Here is a 16,326-nt window from a genome sequence, read left to right as displayed (position 1 = left end):
AACCTACCAAACATCATAGTTTTGCCTTGCCTATTTTAAATGTGCTCAGAACACTTACATTAGCCTACAGTTGGGCAAAATCATCCAACATAAAGCCTATAATAAAGTGATGAATACCTCATACAATGTATTCAATACCTTACTGAAAGTGAAAAACAAAGCGGTTGTGTGGACACTAAATGGTTGTAAGTGTATCTGTTGTTTACCCTCCTGATCATGTGATGGGACCGGCAATCGCAGCAGCCCTGCCCAGCATCATGAGAAAATATCTTCGGGCGTATTGCTAGCCTGGGAAAAGATCAAAATTCAAAGTTCGGTTTCTACTGAATGCGTATCACTTGCGCACCAGTGTAAAGTTGAAAAATCTTAAATTGAACCATTGTAAATCAGGGACTGTCTGTAAATCGTTTTTCAAATAAAAGTCAAAATAATCAGCAATACCCAAGTGCTATACTAACTCTAATGAAAATCTGAAAACTTTAGCAGTATATTTTCTTGCAGGTAGAAAAACCTCTGAACCCCTACAATAGTTTAGGTGGGGTGGAAACCAGATCTTCCAACATTCTGGGTCTCTATTAAGACTAATTATGGAAGGTCACAAGCCAACCCACATTCATTGGGCCTCTCTGTAACTCCAGAAGATTCATACACAGTGCTTTGAGACAAGAGTATAAGAAATGAAGTGGTTAAGTGTTTGATTAGCCTAAATCATTCTCCACCCACATCAGTAAGAAAAACTCTACTTTAATAATCTTGTGCAATTTAAAGAATTACTTTTTTTAAAAAATCAAGGGATGGTTTCTAAATATTCTCCAATAAGAGGAACCTTAAATTCCTTGGAAAAATGGGGCTGGGGCAGAGAAAATATAAGACTAGCTGGGAATATCTACCTAGGTATATTGTACCAGAAAGTAAGGAAGGCTCCAAAAAAACATTGAGGACATGTCAAAAAGACACAAGAGCCAACTTAAAGAAGCTCCCAATTGCCAAAGGTGGGACAATTTGAGCAATAAAAAATAAATGATAGCATTGACCCATGGAATTAAATATCCAAGTCCACACTGATACAAATTTTAAAAAATGGGGAGAAGGCACAGCTCCTCCTTACAACAGGATTCTGATTAGCATAAATATAGAACAGACCTAGCAAATATACATTTGGCAAACGCCACAGTAATATTTGCTGTAGGCAATAACAATCCAGATGTCAAAATCAGCAAACTGAAAGACTGATAGTTTTAAAGTATAGCCTTCCATGAGTTACTTATTAATTACAAAGGGAAAATGAGTAACTATACAGTGGAGAAATCTGGCAGACACTACCTTAACACCAAGTGATCAAAGTCAACATCCCCAGTAGTTACGACATATGGACATCATGTAGCCTGATACAATGCAGTGAGAAGGGCCTGGGACTCCTGTGGTATTCTTACCAAAAAAATAACCTCAATCTAATAGAAAATATGAGACAAATCCAATCCAAGGAGCATTCTATAAAATACTTGGCCAATACTCTCCAGAAGTGTTAATCATAAACAGTAACAACAGAAGAACTCACAGGCTAGAGGCCTAAAGACAACTAAATGCAATATGGGATCCTGGATTGGATGCAGAGCCAGAGTTAAAGATTCCTTGAACAACTGGCACAATCCATAGATTAGTTAATAGTACTGTATCAATATTTAGTGTTTTTGATAATTGAACCATGGTTATGTAAAATGTTGACATTTGGGGAAAACGAAGTGAACCAGTGCATGAGAGAACTCCCTGTAGTATTTTCACAAAAGTCTAAAATTATTCCAAGTTTTAAAAAAATGGAACATGTTAAAAAAAAAAAAAAGAAAAGAAAGAAACATGTTGGGGAAAATAGCCAATCAAATGTGACTAAGATTAAACTGAGTAAGATTAAGATTTATACATTTTGATCATCTTAAAGGTTTAGAATGCTTTGAATCTACACTGATAGGTGGTGAGACTGTTCAGTTTCCCCTCAACAAAGGAAAAAAGTACACAAACATGGTTATCCAAAGTCTTACATTTACAAATGATAGATCAAAAGTATGGAGGGCAAGTAATCAAAAGCCAACAATTCCCACTGGCAAAGCTATCACTGGCAAATACGAGAATTAGTTTTGGCTACATTGGGAGATCTTCACCAAACCAACTTTTGGACCAAACTCTTAAAACATAATCTTAATTTTTTATACTACAAAAATCCTGGGGCGCCTGGGTGGCTCAGTCAGTTAAGTGTCTTGCCTTCAGCTCAGGTCATGATCCCAGGGTCCTGGGATTGAGCCCCACATCAGGCTCCCTGCTCAGCGGGGAGCCTGCTTCTCCCTCTCCATCTGTCTGCACACACCCCTGCTTGTTCTCCCCTTCCTTTCTCTGTCAAATAAAATATTTAAAAAATAGTAGTAATAATAATAATAATAATAATAATAATAATAATAATAATACAGAAATCCAACATCCTGATCCCCTCACCACTCAGGGAGAGCTAGGTGAACAGCCTTGTTAGGGACTCCAAATTCCTTCCAATTTGCCCCCAAAGCCATACCAGTATTTTCTGTGATGTGAAAAGAAAAACTGGGAAGCACTGACTTTAACATTTCAAATTGCAAAAAAAGCATCTTGAATAATCTCATATCCAACTTGAATACAAGGTAGAAAAATCTAGGAAAAATTGCTTTTGAATTTGCTTTTCTCAGGATGCTTTCCCTTTTGAAGGTGAAAGTTTCTACAAGTCACAGAAGTTTGACTAATACTGAAAACAGTGAATGTTACATTTCTAAATCAGAAACTGAGCATCTTCAAACGATGAAAGTGTAAAGGACTCAATTCGGGGGGGGGGATTATTTCAAAATGAGCTTGGCAAACAGGAATATCTAGATATATTGTACTGTGCCTCAGGCAGAGAAAAGTTCTCAGCTCGAAGCAACAACTACAACATTACCTACAAATCAGCATTATTTGATTCAGTAGCCTGGGCTATGTTGAATAGCCAAATGAGTAAGTCATTTGAGGACAAAACATCAATAGAACTCATTTTCAAAACCTTTTCTTATAGAAGTTTTCACACATTTAACTAATTCTACAAATTGGGACATCTTAACTAAAAATCTTTTATTTATTTATTTATTTAAAAATAATCTCTGGAGGCACCTGGGTGGCTCAGTCGTTAAGCGGCTGCCTTCAGCCCAGGGCGTGATCCCAGGGTCCTGGGATCGAGCCCCACATTGGGCTCCCTGCTCCCCTGGGAGCCTGCTTCTTCCTCTCCCACTCCCCCTGCTTGTGTTCCCTCTCTCGCTGGCTGTCTGTCAAATAAATAAATAAAATCTTAAAAAAAAAAATAATCTCTACACCCAACATGGGGCTCAAACTCACAACCTTGAGATCAAGAGTCCTATGCTTGGGGCACCTGGGTGGCTCAGTCAGTTGGTATTAGACTCGTGATTTCGGTTCAGGTCACAATCTTAGGGTTGTGAGACTGAGCCCCACACATCAGGCTCCACGCTGGGTGTGGAGCCTGCCTAAGATTCTCAGTCTCTCCCTTTCCCTCTCTGCCCCTCCCTCCACCCTCTTAAAAAAAAAAAAAAAAATTGTCCCATGCTACTAAGACGGCCACGCACCCCAAGGGCTAAATCTTTAAGGCAAAGAAGTCCCAAACCTTGAGAAATAAACAAGGGTAAATCAAATACCATTATGGTTATATGGTTCACAAAAAACCAAGCCCCACTGGAATTTATTCTTAGACCCGCACCCACATGGAATACTCTCTAGATAAGCAGTATTTCAAAATAAACACTTACATCCTTGATATTGGGCCCTACCTACTTTGCAAATAAAATTATGCACTATCTGGCCAGGTTTCTGAAGGGTTAGCACAGGGCCTGGCACCTAATAAGCACTCATAATCAAATATTTGCTGAATGATTTAGCAGTGGCTTGACATTCTCTGGGAAGCATTATGAATTCTGGCCCACCTTTTTCTTTACAGAGGTCATGGTTGTCTGCCCTGGACAAAAGCAAGCCTGAAGTATTTCATTTCAGCCAACTTTCGAAAACCAAGTGCCCTCTCACCTCGTGCAACTCCTCACACTGCAAATCTTTCATAAAACACAGAAGACTCACACCCTACTAATAAACGGTACTAGAAGTGATGCTCAACAGGATCTCACGTTTATTGAGAAGTGATTAATGGTAAAAAGAAAGGCAATGCCCTTTCCTCATTGGCTGAACAATAAACTGAAGAAACATTCACTACACGTTTTACAATATTTTTCTCTTCCAAAATGCATTTCTGTAAACAAGTTTTTACCACTGTTCTTATTAGCTTTGAAATCAAATTAATCCTGACTTAATCAGTATAATGTACAAGAACAGAAAATTTCTTAGGACTCCTAGTACTTTACTTTGAGTAACAAAGGGTCAGAGAAAATGAACCACCCTTAAAGACACAACCTCGGGTAACACTGTTAAATTCTCCAAGACAAAAATTCTTCATAAAAATGTTCTTCCAGTTCGGAAGGGAAAAACCAAATTCCCACTTTCTGGGGTGGAGGCCCAAAATCTTCGAAACTCAAGTGTTCTCCAAGTGCAAATGTCAAAATGGGGAGAGGAAAGGGTTTAAAAATTAGAGAAAACTGTATGCACTTACGGACTTTAAAATCCGAAAAACATAGTAAAAAGACAAAAAAACAAAGCATTATGCTCTGAAATCACAACCAAAGCCAAAATAAAAGGGACATTTTTCACCTAAACTACCTAGAGGGATTTTTTGTTTAGTTTTTTCTTTTTCTTTTTTTTTTCATTTTCCAGTTAAGTCCTATGTCTTTTGTGAAATTCCAATACTTAAACTGCAAGTCTGCAATCGTCTCTGAAGTCAATGAAATTAAGAAAAAAGTCCTAATTCTCTTGAAGGTCATTTTTTTTCCTCTTAGGACACGCAGATGCAACCGTTGCTGCAGTCTGTGCAGAACTGCCTTTTATTTGCCACGACCTTGACGTTCCTACAGAGGTTAAAAAAAAAAATTGAAATGGTTAGTTTAAAACTTATCTGAACATGCTTAAGAATTAAAACTTTATTATAACTCAGCAGAAATTGTTATTTGTGCTAAACAGAATATACCTCACAAATAAAAACTTTTACTTCCTATATTTTAAATCAAAGTAGTAAACACTCAACCATCCCAATTAATACAAAATTATTTTTGGTTAACTTTAAAATTTCTTCCATGACTTAAACAGATTTTCCAATGATAGCTGGCTTAGGCTAATACTTGTCAAACCCCCAAAATATGGGCCTAACGGAAGTAATTCAAACATGCGTCAAAAGCCTAAAGAAGGGAAGCAGCACATAGAGTATAGTAAAAAAACTCCAACAGTACTAAGGCATCCTGTACTAGTCCTAAGGCCTTAGGCATATTCATAGGCCTCAAATTTCCTTTTTTTGTAAAGTGAGGAGACATATCTCACAGGGCTGTGTGAGAATTAATGGGCTGACATACAGAAAGCTCTTAATCCATAGAAAAAAAAAATTACCCTCTTCCCCTAGGGACAGTTTAAAATCCACTTAGAGATGGATTTTGAAAACTGACTCCCCTACTTAAGTTTTCCCTGAAATAAATCTAAATGCTCATTTCTTAGTAAAAATCATTCTTCATGAACCTTTCATAAGTTTATCCTAAACAGCTTTAGAATCTTTTAAACTATGACCCAATCCACATTTTTTTTTTTTTTAAGAGAGGGAGGGAGTAAGGGAGTGGCAGAGGGAGAAGGAATCTTAGGCAGACTCCATGCCCTGTGTGGAGCCCAAGGCAGGGCTCCATCTCACAACCCTGAGATCATGACCTGAGCCAAAATCAAGAGTCAGCTGCTTAACCGACTGAGCCACCCAGGTGCCCCTCAATCTACATGCCTTTTAAAAGCAAAAAACATTAAGTGCTTAGGAGCACACAGGCCTGAACTTCTCTACTCGATTCATCAATCTACTTGAGTAGAGTCATGTGCTCCCATTCACCCATGGTAAAATATGATTCCTACTAAAACCAATAGCAACTACCACTCATGGGTTTCCATGTTCCAGACACTATACATAATAATGATCTTCATAACCACGCTGCAGGGACTGTATTATTCCTAAGAAAACTAGAGCTCAAAAAAGTCCCTTGACCAGTATTACCTAATAAGAACTAGGATTCAAATCTAGGGCCATATACTACATAGGCTCTTTCTCAACGCCATGTTATTACAAATATTTATGTAAAAGTCAACAAAGTGAAGCTTTGTGATGAACTGACTACCCCACGACTAAATTAATCCATAGTTATTATAAAAACAGTACTCAGAAAGAGCAGTTATCTTTTTTCTTTTATAAAGATTTTATTTATTGGGATGCCTGGGTGGCTCAGTCAGTTAAGCATCTGCCTTTGGCTCAGATCATGATCCCAGGGCCCTGGGGCCCTGGGGTCGAGCCCCACATCAGGCTCCCTGCTCAGTGGGGAGTCTGCTTCTCCCTCTCCCTGCACTGCCTGCCGCTCCCCCTGCTTGTGCTCTCTCTCTGACATATAAATAAAATCTTAAAAAAAAAAATAAAGATTTTATTTATTTGAGAGAGAAAGTGTCATGGATGCACTTGTGAGTGGGGGAAGGGGCAGAGAGGGAGGGAGAGGGACCAGCACACTCTGTCCTGAGTGCAGAGCTCCACAAAGGGCTCAATCCCAAGACCCTGAGGATCATGACCCAACCCACAACCAAGAGTTGGGATGCTCAACTGACTGAGCCACCCTGGCGACCCGAGCAGTTATCTTTTTCTGATGTCCCATTTCATGTACCTGGAATTCAGGGATAAATTCATCAACATACCAAAATCTGGGATATTATTTCTTCAGTCATTTTGAAATTTCAAATTTAACAAAATAACACGCCATATACTCCTATCTCTTGAAATCAAACCCAATTCAAGAACAAAAAATTCAGTCCAACATAAAAAAAGACATCAAAAGTTTTGACTCCCCTCACTTTTCTTGCCCTTCCTATATACTCTTCCAAAGTTTGATAATAAATGTCCTGCTTATAACAGGAAAATTGCAATTTAAAAAAAAATCTCTGCAGTTGACCAAAGTCAAACTTTAAACAGCACCTTGCTTCTCTTCAATTTTAAACTCATATACCTGTTTCGTCTTTCATGATCTGGATGGATACCATTACCTAACCTCTCTTCTATTACGGACCAAAATAATCAACACATGGCTTCAGAAAATCTGGACTCTTCAGTGTTTCTTGATTCAATCTCATTCCCATGCTTTTATTATTAAGCCAGGAATATATGGCCTTCTGTTCCTCAAAGTACATTACACCCCCTTCTTTCTTTGAGACTTCCTTCACTACCACAGCTTTCAATGTCTTTCTAAACCTGCACCCACAATTAAAATTAAATTGCATTGTCCTGTTTTATGTAAAATTAGTCCCAACTCAATCAAAAAGCTCCTAGAAAGCAAAGACTAGGTCTTCAACTAATCTCACTTATAAGGTACTTACGAATTTAGCAGTAGGTAACAGGCTACAACTGACTTTTAAATAAAATTCTGGTCCTTTTTTTTTTTAAGTTTTATTTATTTAAGTAGTATCTACACCCAACATGGGTTTCGGACTCACAACCCCGAGATCAAGAGTCGTTGCGTGCTCTTCCGGCTGAGCCAGCCAGGCGCCCCACAGGTTTATTTTAAATTATGCAAATTACATACAAATAAATGGCATTAGCGTCTTAATCTCCTGATCAACATCAAGAAAACATCACACTGATACACTCCAGCAAGCTCAATTAATTGCTGTTCTAGTTCCAAATAGTTTTGATGTGTACACAAAAAATAAGCTTATGTAATTACAAATAATAAAGATAACATCCATCTTCTCAGAGATTATAAAGATATTTAAGTATTCACATACTATCTTGAAAAGTAAAACAGATTTGGCACCAATAGAAAAAACAATTCACCAGATTTTGTTTGTTTTTTTAAGTAGGAAGGAAAATAGCTTTAAAACGGAGAACTTGGTGAACACTTTAAATAAGGGATCAAAATAACATTCCCAATAATGGCATAAACAGCCTCCTAATGTGAGGCACTGAGAACACAAAGTCGCTTATGTAGTATTCCTGCCAGAAAAACACAATCAGAATGTACATAATGAGGACCCTTAGACAAACTGAGGTGCATTCTACAAAAATAAACAGCATATACTCTTCAGAAAGGCAATGTCATAAAGAAAGCAGCTGGGTGGCTATGGTTGTGATATGCATATGTAACCACTGCAGATTAAAAGAGACCAAAACGACATGAAAACTAAAAGATCCTGGACTGGAACCTTATCATTAAAAAAAAAAAAAAAAAAAAATGGCTATCAAGGACATTAATACCTACTAGTAAAATAAAAATAAGATTTATAGATAACAGTATTGCGTGTCAATGTTAAATTTCCTGATGTTGATAACTGTACTGTGGTTTTAAGTGCATGTTCTTATTTTTAGGAATTAACAGCAAATACTGAGGAGAAAAGGACCTACCTGAAACTTACTTTCAAATGGTGAGAAAATTACACATCTCCAAAGAGAACAATAAAATAAATGTGGCAAAATAGCACAGTGGCAAATCCAGGTGAAAAGTATACAGGCATTCTGTGTACTATTCTTGAAATTTCTCTAAGTTTGAAATTATTTCAAAATAAAGTCAATAAAATGGGGAGAATATTACAGTTTTCATTTAATTCTTCTGCAAATACTGGCTACACTAAAAGTCATGTGCAACAATTCATAAAACTTTGAGATGAGTTTATTTCTGGGGCACCTGGGTGGCTCAGTTGTTAAGTGTCTGACTTTTTTTTTTTTTTAAGATTTTATTTATTTATTTGACAGAGAGAGAGAGAGAGAGAGACAGCCAGTGAGAGAGGGAACACAAGCTGGGGGAGTGGGAGAAGAAGAAGCAGGCTCCCAGCAGAGGAGCCTGATGTGGGGCTCGATCCCAGAACTCCGGGATCATGCCCTGAGCCCAAGGCAGACGCTTAACGAATGAGCCACCCAGGCGCCCCAAGTGTCTGACTCTTGATTTTGACTCAGGTCTTGATCTCAAGAGTTAAGAGATCAAACCCCATCATGCTCAGCAGGGAGTCTGCTAGAGATTCTTCTCTTCTGCCACGACCCCAAAAAATAAATAAAATAATGAAATGAGTTTATTTCCTCAGACCTACACTAAAGTCCTTAAACAGAGTATTTTTTTAAAGATTTTATTTATTTATTTGAGAGAGCGAACAAGCAGAGGGGAGAGGGATAGGGAGAAGCAGGCTCCCCTGAGCAGGGAGATCGACACGGGGCTCGAACCCAGGACCCTGACATCACGACCTGAGCCGAAGGCAGATGCTTAACTGACTGAGCCACCCAGGCGCCCCAAACACGGAGTATTTTAGCAAAAAAGAAAATAGTGGCCCCTGGTTGGCTAAGTTGGTAGAGTGTGCAACTCTTGATCTCTGGGTTGTAAGTTCAAGCCCCAAACTGGATGTAGAGATTACTTAAAAAATAAATTTAAAAAAATTTAAGTGTCCAAAAAAAGAAGTTACCCAGTAGCTTTTTACAAGTCTTTTAGAATGAGAAAAGATGAAAAAGAGAATGTTCTAACAAAAGGACCATTATTTTTAGACACTTTTGGACATTAAAACCTTTTAGATTTCTATAGAAGACTTCTCTTACTGCAGCTTTCTTTCACTTTTGTGACTTTTTCCTATTACCACTGAGAACACTAAATGCTTTGACAATTTATAGCCAAAGTCACCTGTAGATCAGCTATATTTGCTGACATTCCTAAACAAGTCCTACCCTAGTAATATTTAATAAATAAAAAGTGAGGTGGGGGGAACCAGGAGAATGATGATGGATATATAATAAAGGGAAGAGAGTAGAAGAGCACATAAAAGCAAAACTGGATCTCCACTGGGTCTAAGTCCCAGTCGGAATTGCCATGAGCAAAACATACATTTATGTCTTGTTGGACATTCAGCTTTTATACATGAAGATGCTACTGACTCATCATAGTAGGGCAAGTGGTGTGTCAAGTTTTTCTTCCCTATGGTGCTGTCATGTGGAACCTGCCTACCCCTTTTTAAAATCTAGTGCTTCTAGAGCCACAGGCTAGACAGTTACAGTGAGATCTGTGGTAAGAACAGGCCAAAGTGGTCAGTCGAGGTTAAGCTCCTGACATGGATTTGCTGTCCACAATAAGGTAAACATAAGCTCCTCAAGCACAAACACAAAATTAATTATAAAGTCCCAGTTAACCAGAAAACAACCCAAATGCTAGAAGGAAAGATGCATGCATTCCTAGAGCTTAAGGATCTTGAACTAGTAATAAATAAAGAATAGAGGAAAACCATAGCCAAGATCTACTGAATTCACACCCCACTCCCAAATTTCCCATTAGGACACATTCATCCTAATCTTTAATCAATACACAATCTCAACAGGAATAACGAGACTAAAGAAACAATCTTAAGAAACAAAGATAAATTTAAAGATATTAAAGTATAAACCAAGGGAGTTTCTAGCCCTTAGCATCTGGTCTGTCACCTAAATAACTAGAGGTAATATCCATACTAATCACCCATTGCACGTGAGCCCCTCCCAGTTCATATCTACGATTATAAAATACAAAACTTCATCTCTAGGAAATATCCTAAAAACCACAAGGTGGCAATGTTACCTAAACTCTGCACATTTGAAACCTTTCCTGTAATACATATAGATCTCTCTGATTTATTTTTCCTCTATTTAGCTTAATATCCCCTTGTTTCTACTACCATCCCACTACCTCCACTATGAAGAAGCCCTTAAACACAACTGAGGCATATATTTATTTGCTGGCTAATATTTTATTAACCTTAAAAAACTGATATTCATCCCTAAAATTAAATTTACTTATATAGCCCTCAACTAATTTTTCCTATGTCCCCATGGGCCTTGAGAGAAAGGAATAGAAATTTCAGTGTCCCTGGCTGAAAGTAAGAGAATGCTGAGGGGCTAACATGAAAAAATGTGATTATACTAAAATCACTTTCATGGAGACAAACACCATATGATTTCATTTGTATGTGAAATCTAAAAAAACAAAACAAATGAATAAACAAAGCAGAAACAGACCTATAAGTACAGAAAAAAAACTGGTGGTTGCTGGGGGGGGGGCAGTTAGGAGGGATAGGCAAATGGGTGAAGGAGAGTAGGAGATACAGTCTTCCAGGTATGGAATGAGTAAGAGGATAAAATGTATAGCAAAGGGAATATAGTCAATGGTATTGTATGGTGACATAGCCTTATATGGTGACAGATGGAAGCTACATTTGTGGTAAGCAGCATGTAACATATAGACTTGTCCAGTCAAATCACTATGTTGTACTTGGGCACTTCCGTGGCTCAGTAGGTTGGGCATCTGACTCTTGACTTTGACTCGAGTCATGGTCTCAGGGTCATGGCACTGAGCCCCACATGGGGCTCCCCACTCAGCACAGAGCCCCACTCCCCACTTTCTCCCTCTCTAAAATAAATACATCTTAAAAAATATCTATCTATCTATCTATATATATGTCTGTCTATCTATCTATCAATCAATCAATCAATCTATCAGGGTGCCTGGTGGCTCAGTCGGTTAAGTGTCTGACTTCGGCTCAGGTCATGATCTCAGGGTCCTGAGATCTAGCCCCATGTCAGGCTCCCCGCTCAGCAGGGAGTCTGCTTTTCCCTCTCCTTCTGCCCCTCCCCCCACTCAGGCTCTGTCTCTCTCTCAAATAAATAAAATCTTTTTAAAAAATCTTCTACCTTCTCATCCCCTTTTAAGTTTTTCTAGGTGCAGAAATGGACATATAGTTGGAATGAATTTCTGGGAACTGAAGTAGAAGCAACAAGATGAAGTTAATGCATTAACTAATAATAATATTTCCTACCATCAAATTCTTTCCAAGACTAATTAGAAGCTGAACTCCTATATATATTTTACCAAAAGGGTTACAAGTAAAAACCCTAGATAAGTAAGCCACTATTTTCAGTACCTAATAAATCTGACTAGTAACAGAACAAGGGTAAGATAAATCATACATTAACATTTTTTAAATTAACTAAAATAATGAGAGAACACTAGCTCCAAATCAAACAGCCTTGACTATTCTCTAAATCACTCCTTGGCTTTTCCAGTAAAAACTACATTTGAACCAAAACTAATATCACAATAAAACCAATTTCTCAAAACATTTCGGAATACGAGTTAACAAATAAGGTTTTTAACAGCTTCTCAAATCCCCTCCATTCCCAGTACAAGCATTATTTTGCATTTGACAGATAAATTCAGAATGAAGTAATCATTAGAATATGCTTTCTAGCCATCTGATATTCTCAAGCTCTACCTCCAAAAATTTCCTATAGAACCATTAACATTAATACCTCTCCAGTCCAAGCTACTGTCATCTCTCACCTGGAATGTGCCAGACTCTTAAATGACCTCCCTTTCACTCTTGTGCCCTCTTCAGTGTATTCCAAGGGTTGGACCCCAAAACAGAAACTCAGTAGCACTATTAAGTACCATGCCAAAAGTTATTGAAGAATCTGATGATCCAAAATAAACAAGTATATATTTATGTGTATACATAAATATGCCTAATATTACAGATCACAATCATTCATAAAAGATCTGTATGAAAAGAATTTATATATAATTTGATTCTAACACCCACAATAAGGTATTTTTCTGATTAAAAGAAAAAAATTAACTAAAGTGGGGCACCTGGGTGGCTCAGGTGGTTGGGTGTCTGCCTTCGGCTCAGGTTGTGATCCCGGGTCCTGGGATTGAGCCCCGAGTTGGGTTCTTTGCTGGGAGGAAAGACTGCTTCTCCCTTCTCCCTGCAGCTCCCCCTGCTTGTGTTCTCTATGTGTCAAATAAGTAAATAAAACCTTAAAAAAAAAAACTAAACCTCACGGGTGCCTGGGTGGCTCGGGGCGCTCAGTCGTTAGGCATCTGCCTTCGGCTCAGGTCATGATCCCAGGGTCCTGGGATTGAGCCCGGCATCAGGCTCCCTGCTCAAAGGAAGCCTGCTTCTCCCTCTCCCTCTGCCCCTGCTTGTGTTCCCTCTCTCACTCTCTCTGCCAAATAAATAAAATCTTTAAAAAATTAAATTAAAAAAACTAAAGCTCAGAGAAGTTTACTTGCTCTAATGAGTCATAGTGGTAGATAAGATTTTAGGTCTTCTAGAGCCCTTAGCCTTTCTACTCTAAATATGATATGTTAACAAGACCACAGAATCTGGAATTCATGCTCTCTATAAGTAATATCAATCTGTATACATAAATAAAGGCCCATCATATGTAACATACTTTATAGAATCCCTTCCCCCATCCAAAAACACAGATTACCTTTAAAAACCAGCCTTTTTACATCTTAGTTTGGACAACTTCAAGATAGCTAGTGGTCACTAAATATTTACAGCTTAAAATAAACAACTCTCTAAAAAATTAACATGCTCACACAGAAAGGAAGCTATAGTAAAAGGAACACTAAATAATGCAAAACTTAGTGGCACCTGGGTGGCACAGCTGGTTAAGCATCTGATTCTTGGTTTAGGCTCAAGTCATAATCTCAGGGTCCTGGGATTGAGCCCTGCATAGGCCTCTGCTGAATAAGGAGTCTGCTTGATCCCTCTCTCCCTCTGCCCCTTCCACTTGTACTCTCTCTCTCCCTCTAAAATAAATAAATCTTTAAATAATGTGAAACTTAAAAACATTAGTGTCTCTTAGAAACAGCCACAATGTTTCTAAAAAGTAGATTATAACATCAAGTTACACAGGCACCTGGGTGCTTGGTCAGTTAAGCATCTGACTCTTGATTTTGGCTGAGGTCATGATCTCAGGGTCATGAGATCCACCCCCATGTTGGGTTCTACGCTGGGCATGGAGCCTGCTTAAGATTCTCTCTCCCCCTCTGGCCCTCTCCCCTCACTTAAAAAAAATTTTTTTTTAATAAATAAAATATCAAGTTACAGGTGTAGGAAAAAGAGACTGCACCTTTTAATGGTCAAAAAGTATAGGCAACTCATTAGAGACTCATAATACTGATAGCTGATTAAAAATGGGCAAACTACTCAAAATACCACAGTACTGAAAGGTATAGCCAGGTTTATCAAACACACATGAATTCTAACACTGCTTTTAAAGATGAAGTCTTGAGACAAACAGGTAATAGAGACGTTTGGGGGTAAGACGGGACTACAGTACAAAGAAAGAAACTTAAGAAACCAAACTTGCAGGAAAAATAAGCACGAGGAATTTGAGGTAGGAGGCACACAAAAACACTTACTAATGATATATATAATCCAGGAGTTCTCAAACTTGAAAAATACAAGAGATAGATACCTATATCTATACCTATAGATAAGAGCTGATAAAATGCAGGTTCCAAGGCCTTGCCTCCACAGATGCTCCTTCATGAGGTGAGAGAGGACAAAAATCTGCAGTTTACTCACAGATCGTAATTTATGTAAACTGAGACACTTCTCGGTCAACTTCTAATCCCATTAAAAAACGCCCAGGGAGCTCACTAAATGAAATTTCTACTTTAATAAGTCTGGGTGTAGAGCCTAGTTACCAGTATTTCTGTAAATACTTTCCAGATGACTCAAAGTTTATATCATTGTTACTATCTTTTCGTTTATACTCTGAAACACCTAGATCCACCCTGCTCCCCTCCCCATCCTTCTGCAGGCTTATGGATTCCAAGTAAAGGAACATTTGCCAGAAATGATCTGAATTACCCAACAACTTGTCTGGGTTCTAGTTCTGGCTCTGCCACTAAACAGAATCTTGCACATCTGTGTAAAATATCAGAGTGGGATAGACTAAAACCTTCCCATTCAATTTTATAATCTTTTCAGAGTACATTATATCCAGAGCCATTTGTGTTCCCCCTTATTCCTGCTGCCTGTTATTAGCAGCAACTTTCACAAGGTTAGACAGTAGATCCAATTAGCTCCATTTTGATGCTTGTGATGAGGGAAGTATAACCTGAGTGCTTAAACAAAGGTTTAAAATTTCAATTAATTATGCTCACCTCATATACCCTCAAAGAGGTGAATGGCATCAGTAGATAACAGAACATTGTTGTTAACTGTTTTGAATGATAAATGTGGGGGCGCCTGGCTGACTCAGTTGGTACAGCATGTGACTCAATCTCAGGTTGTGAGCTGGAGCCCACACTGGGTGTAGAGATTACTTAAAGATAAAATCTTAAAAAAAAAAAAAAAAAGGTAAATGTGAAGATGCAGCAAAGCATAAGAACAAAAAAGCTTTGGGGCAAAACAAATTCCAGCTCGCAACATTAGCTAGTGATCTTGAGGAAGCTGTACCTTCTAAATCACAGTTCCCTAACTGTAAAATGAAGATAATCTTATAAAGACTATAAAAGGGGGGGGCACCTGGGTGGCTCAATCAGTTAAGCATCTGTCTTCAGCTTAGGTCATGATCCCAGGGTCCTGGGATCGAGCCCCGCATCAGGCTCCCTGCTCAGCCCCCACCCCCGTGTCAAATAAATAAATAAAATCTTAAAAAAAAAAAAAAACTATTAAAAGGGATCAGAAACAAGATATGAAAAGTGCCTAATACATAAATGCCCCAAAAATGGCTAAATATGGGTATATACCTAAAGTACTAAGTGGAAAAGGCGGGACAAAATACTACATAGAACATGATTATTACAGTATAAACCACTTGCCTAAGTAAAGACAAGCAAAGACGCCAAAATGATGAGTAGTTTTGTCAGAGTAAAGAAATTATGGGTGACTTTTTTTCATTTTCTATACTTTTTATAACTTGATTTTATAATGAAAAATAAATCCAAGACAAAATTTGCAAATATTACTATAAAATTTGCACACTGGAAATTTTTCACATGCAAACACCTTAAAGTACTATAAGCTATCCACACTCTGATTACCAAAAAAGTTCACAAAAAGTCAAAAGTTTACATAAATCTACTTTTCCTAAATGCTTCCTGTATACATATGTGATCTGGCCAAATTTTTAACTTTGATATATGTAGCAAATATCTCATAAGAACCACCAGATCTTTTAATAGCAGTGCAAAAGAGGTGGAAAGATTAGTTGCCTGCCTCTTCCCTTCCCCCACTCCCATATCCAAAAGCTCAAACTTGAGGGTTTAGCCATTTTCTTCCTTCCTCTTTCCACTATTTTTCCTATCCATCCTTCCAGACCCAACTCAAATATAGTCTTCCATTAATATGTCTTGATTC

General features: G+C 38.0%; 1 protein-coding gene across 2 annotated transcripts in view; it reads right to left on the bottom strand.

The window, feature by feature from the left end:
* Positions 1-4,157: 4,157 nt before the first annotated feature.
* The window catches only part of YTHDF2 (YTH N6-methyladenosine RNA binding protein F2), a 29,484-nt gene continuing 17,315 nt past the window's right edge, over positions 4,158-16,326 (bottom strand). For both annotated transcript variants that reach the window (XM_026516875.3, XM_057305257.1), the window contains exon 5: positions 4,158-5,009. In XM_026516875.3, coding sequence (XP_026372660.1) covers positions 4,986-5,009 — 24 coding nt within the window. In that variant the 3' untranslated portion in view covers positions 4,158-4,985. The remainder of the gene's footprint in view (positions 5,010-16,326) is intronic.

This window comes from Ursus arctos, unplaced genomic scaffold (assembly GCF_023065955.2).
Source record: "Ursus arctos isolate Adak ecotype North America unplaced genomic scaffold, UrsArc2.0 scaffold_32, whole genome shotgun sequence".
Lineage (NCBI taxonomy): Eukaryota > Metazoa > Chordata > Mammalia > Carnivora > Ursidae > Ursus > Ursus arctos.
This window is presented reverse-complemented; position numbering and strand designations above follow the sequence as displayed.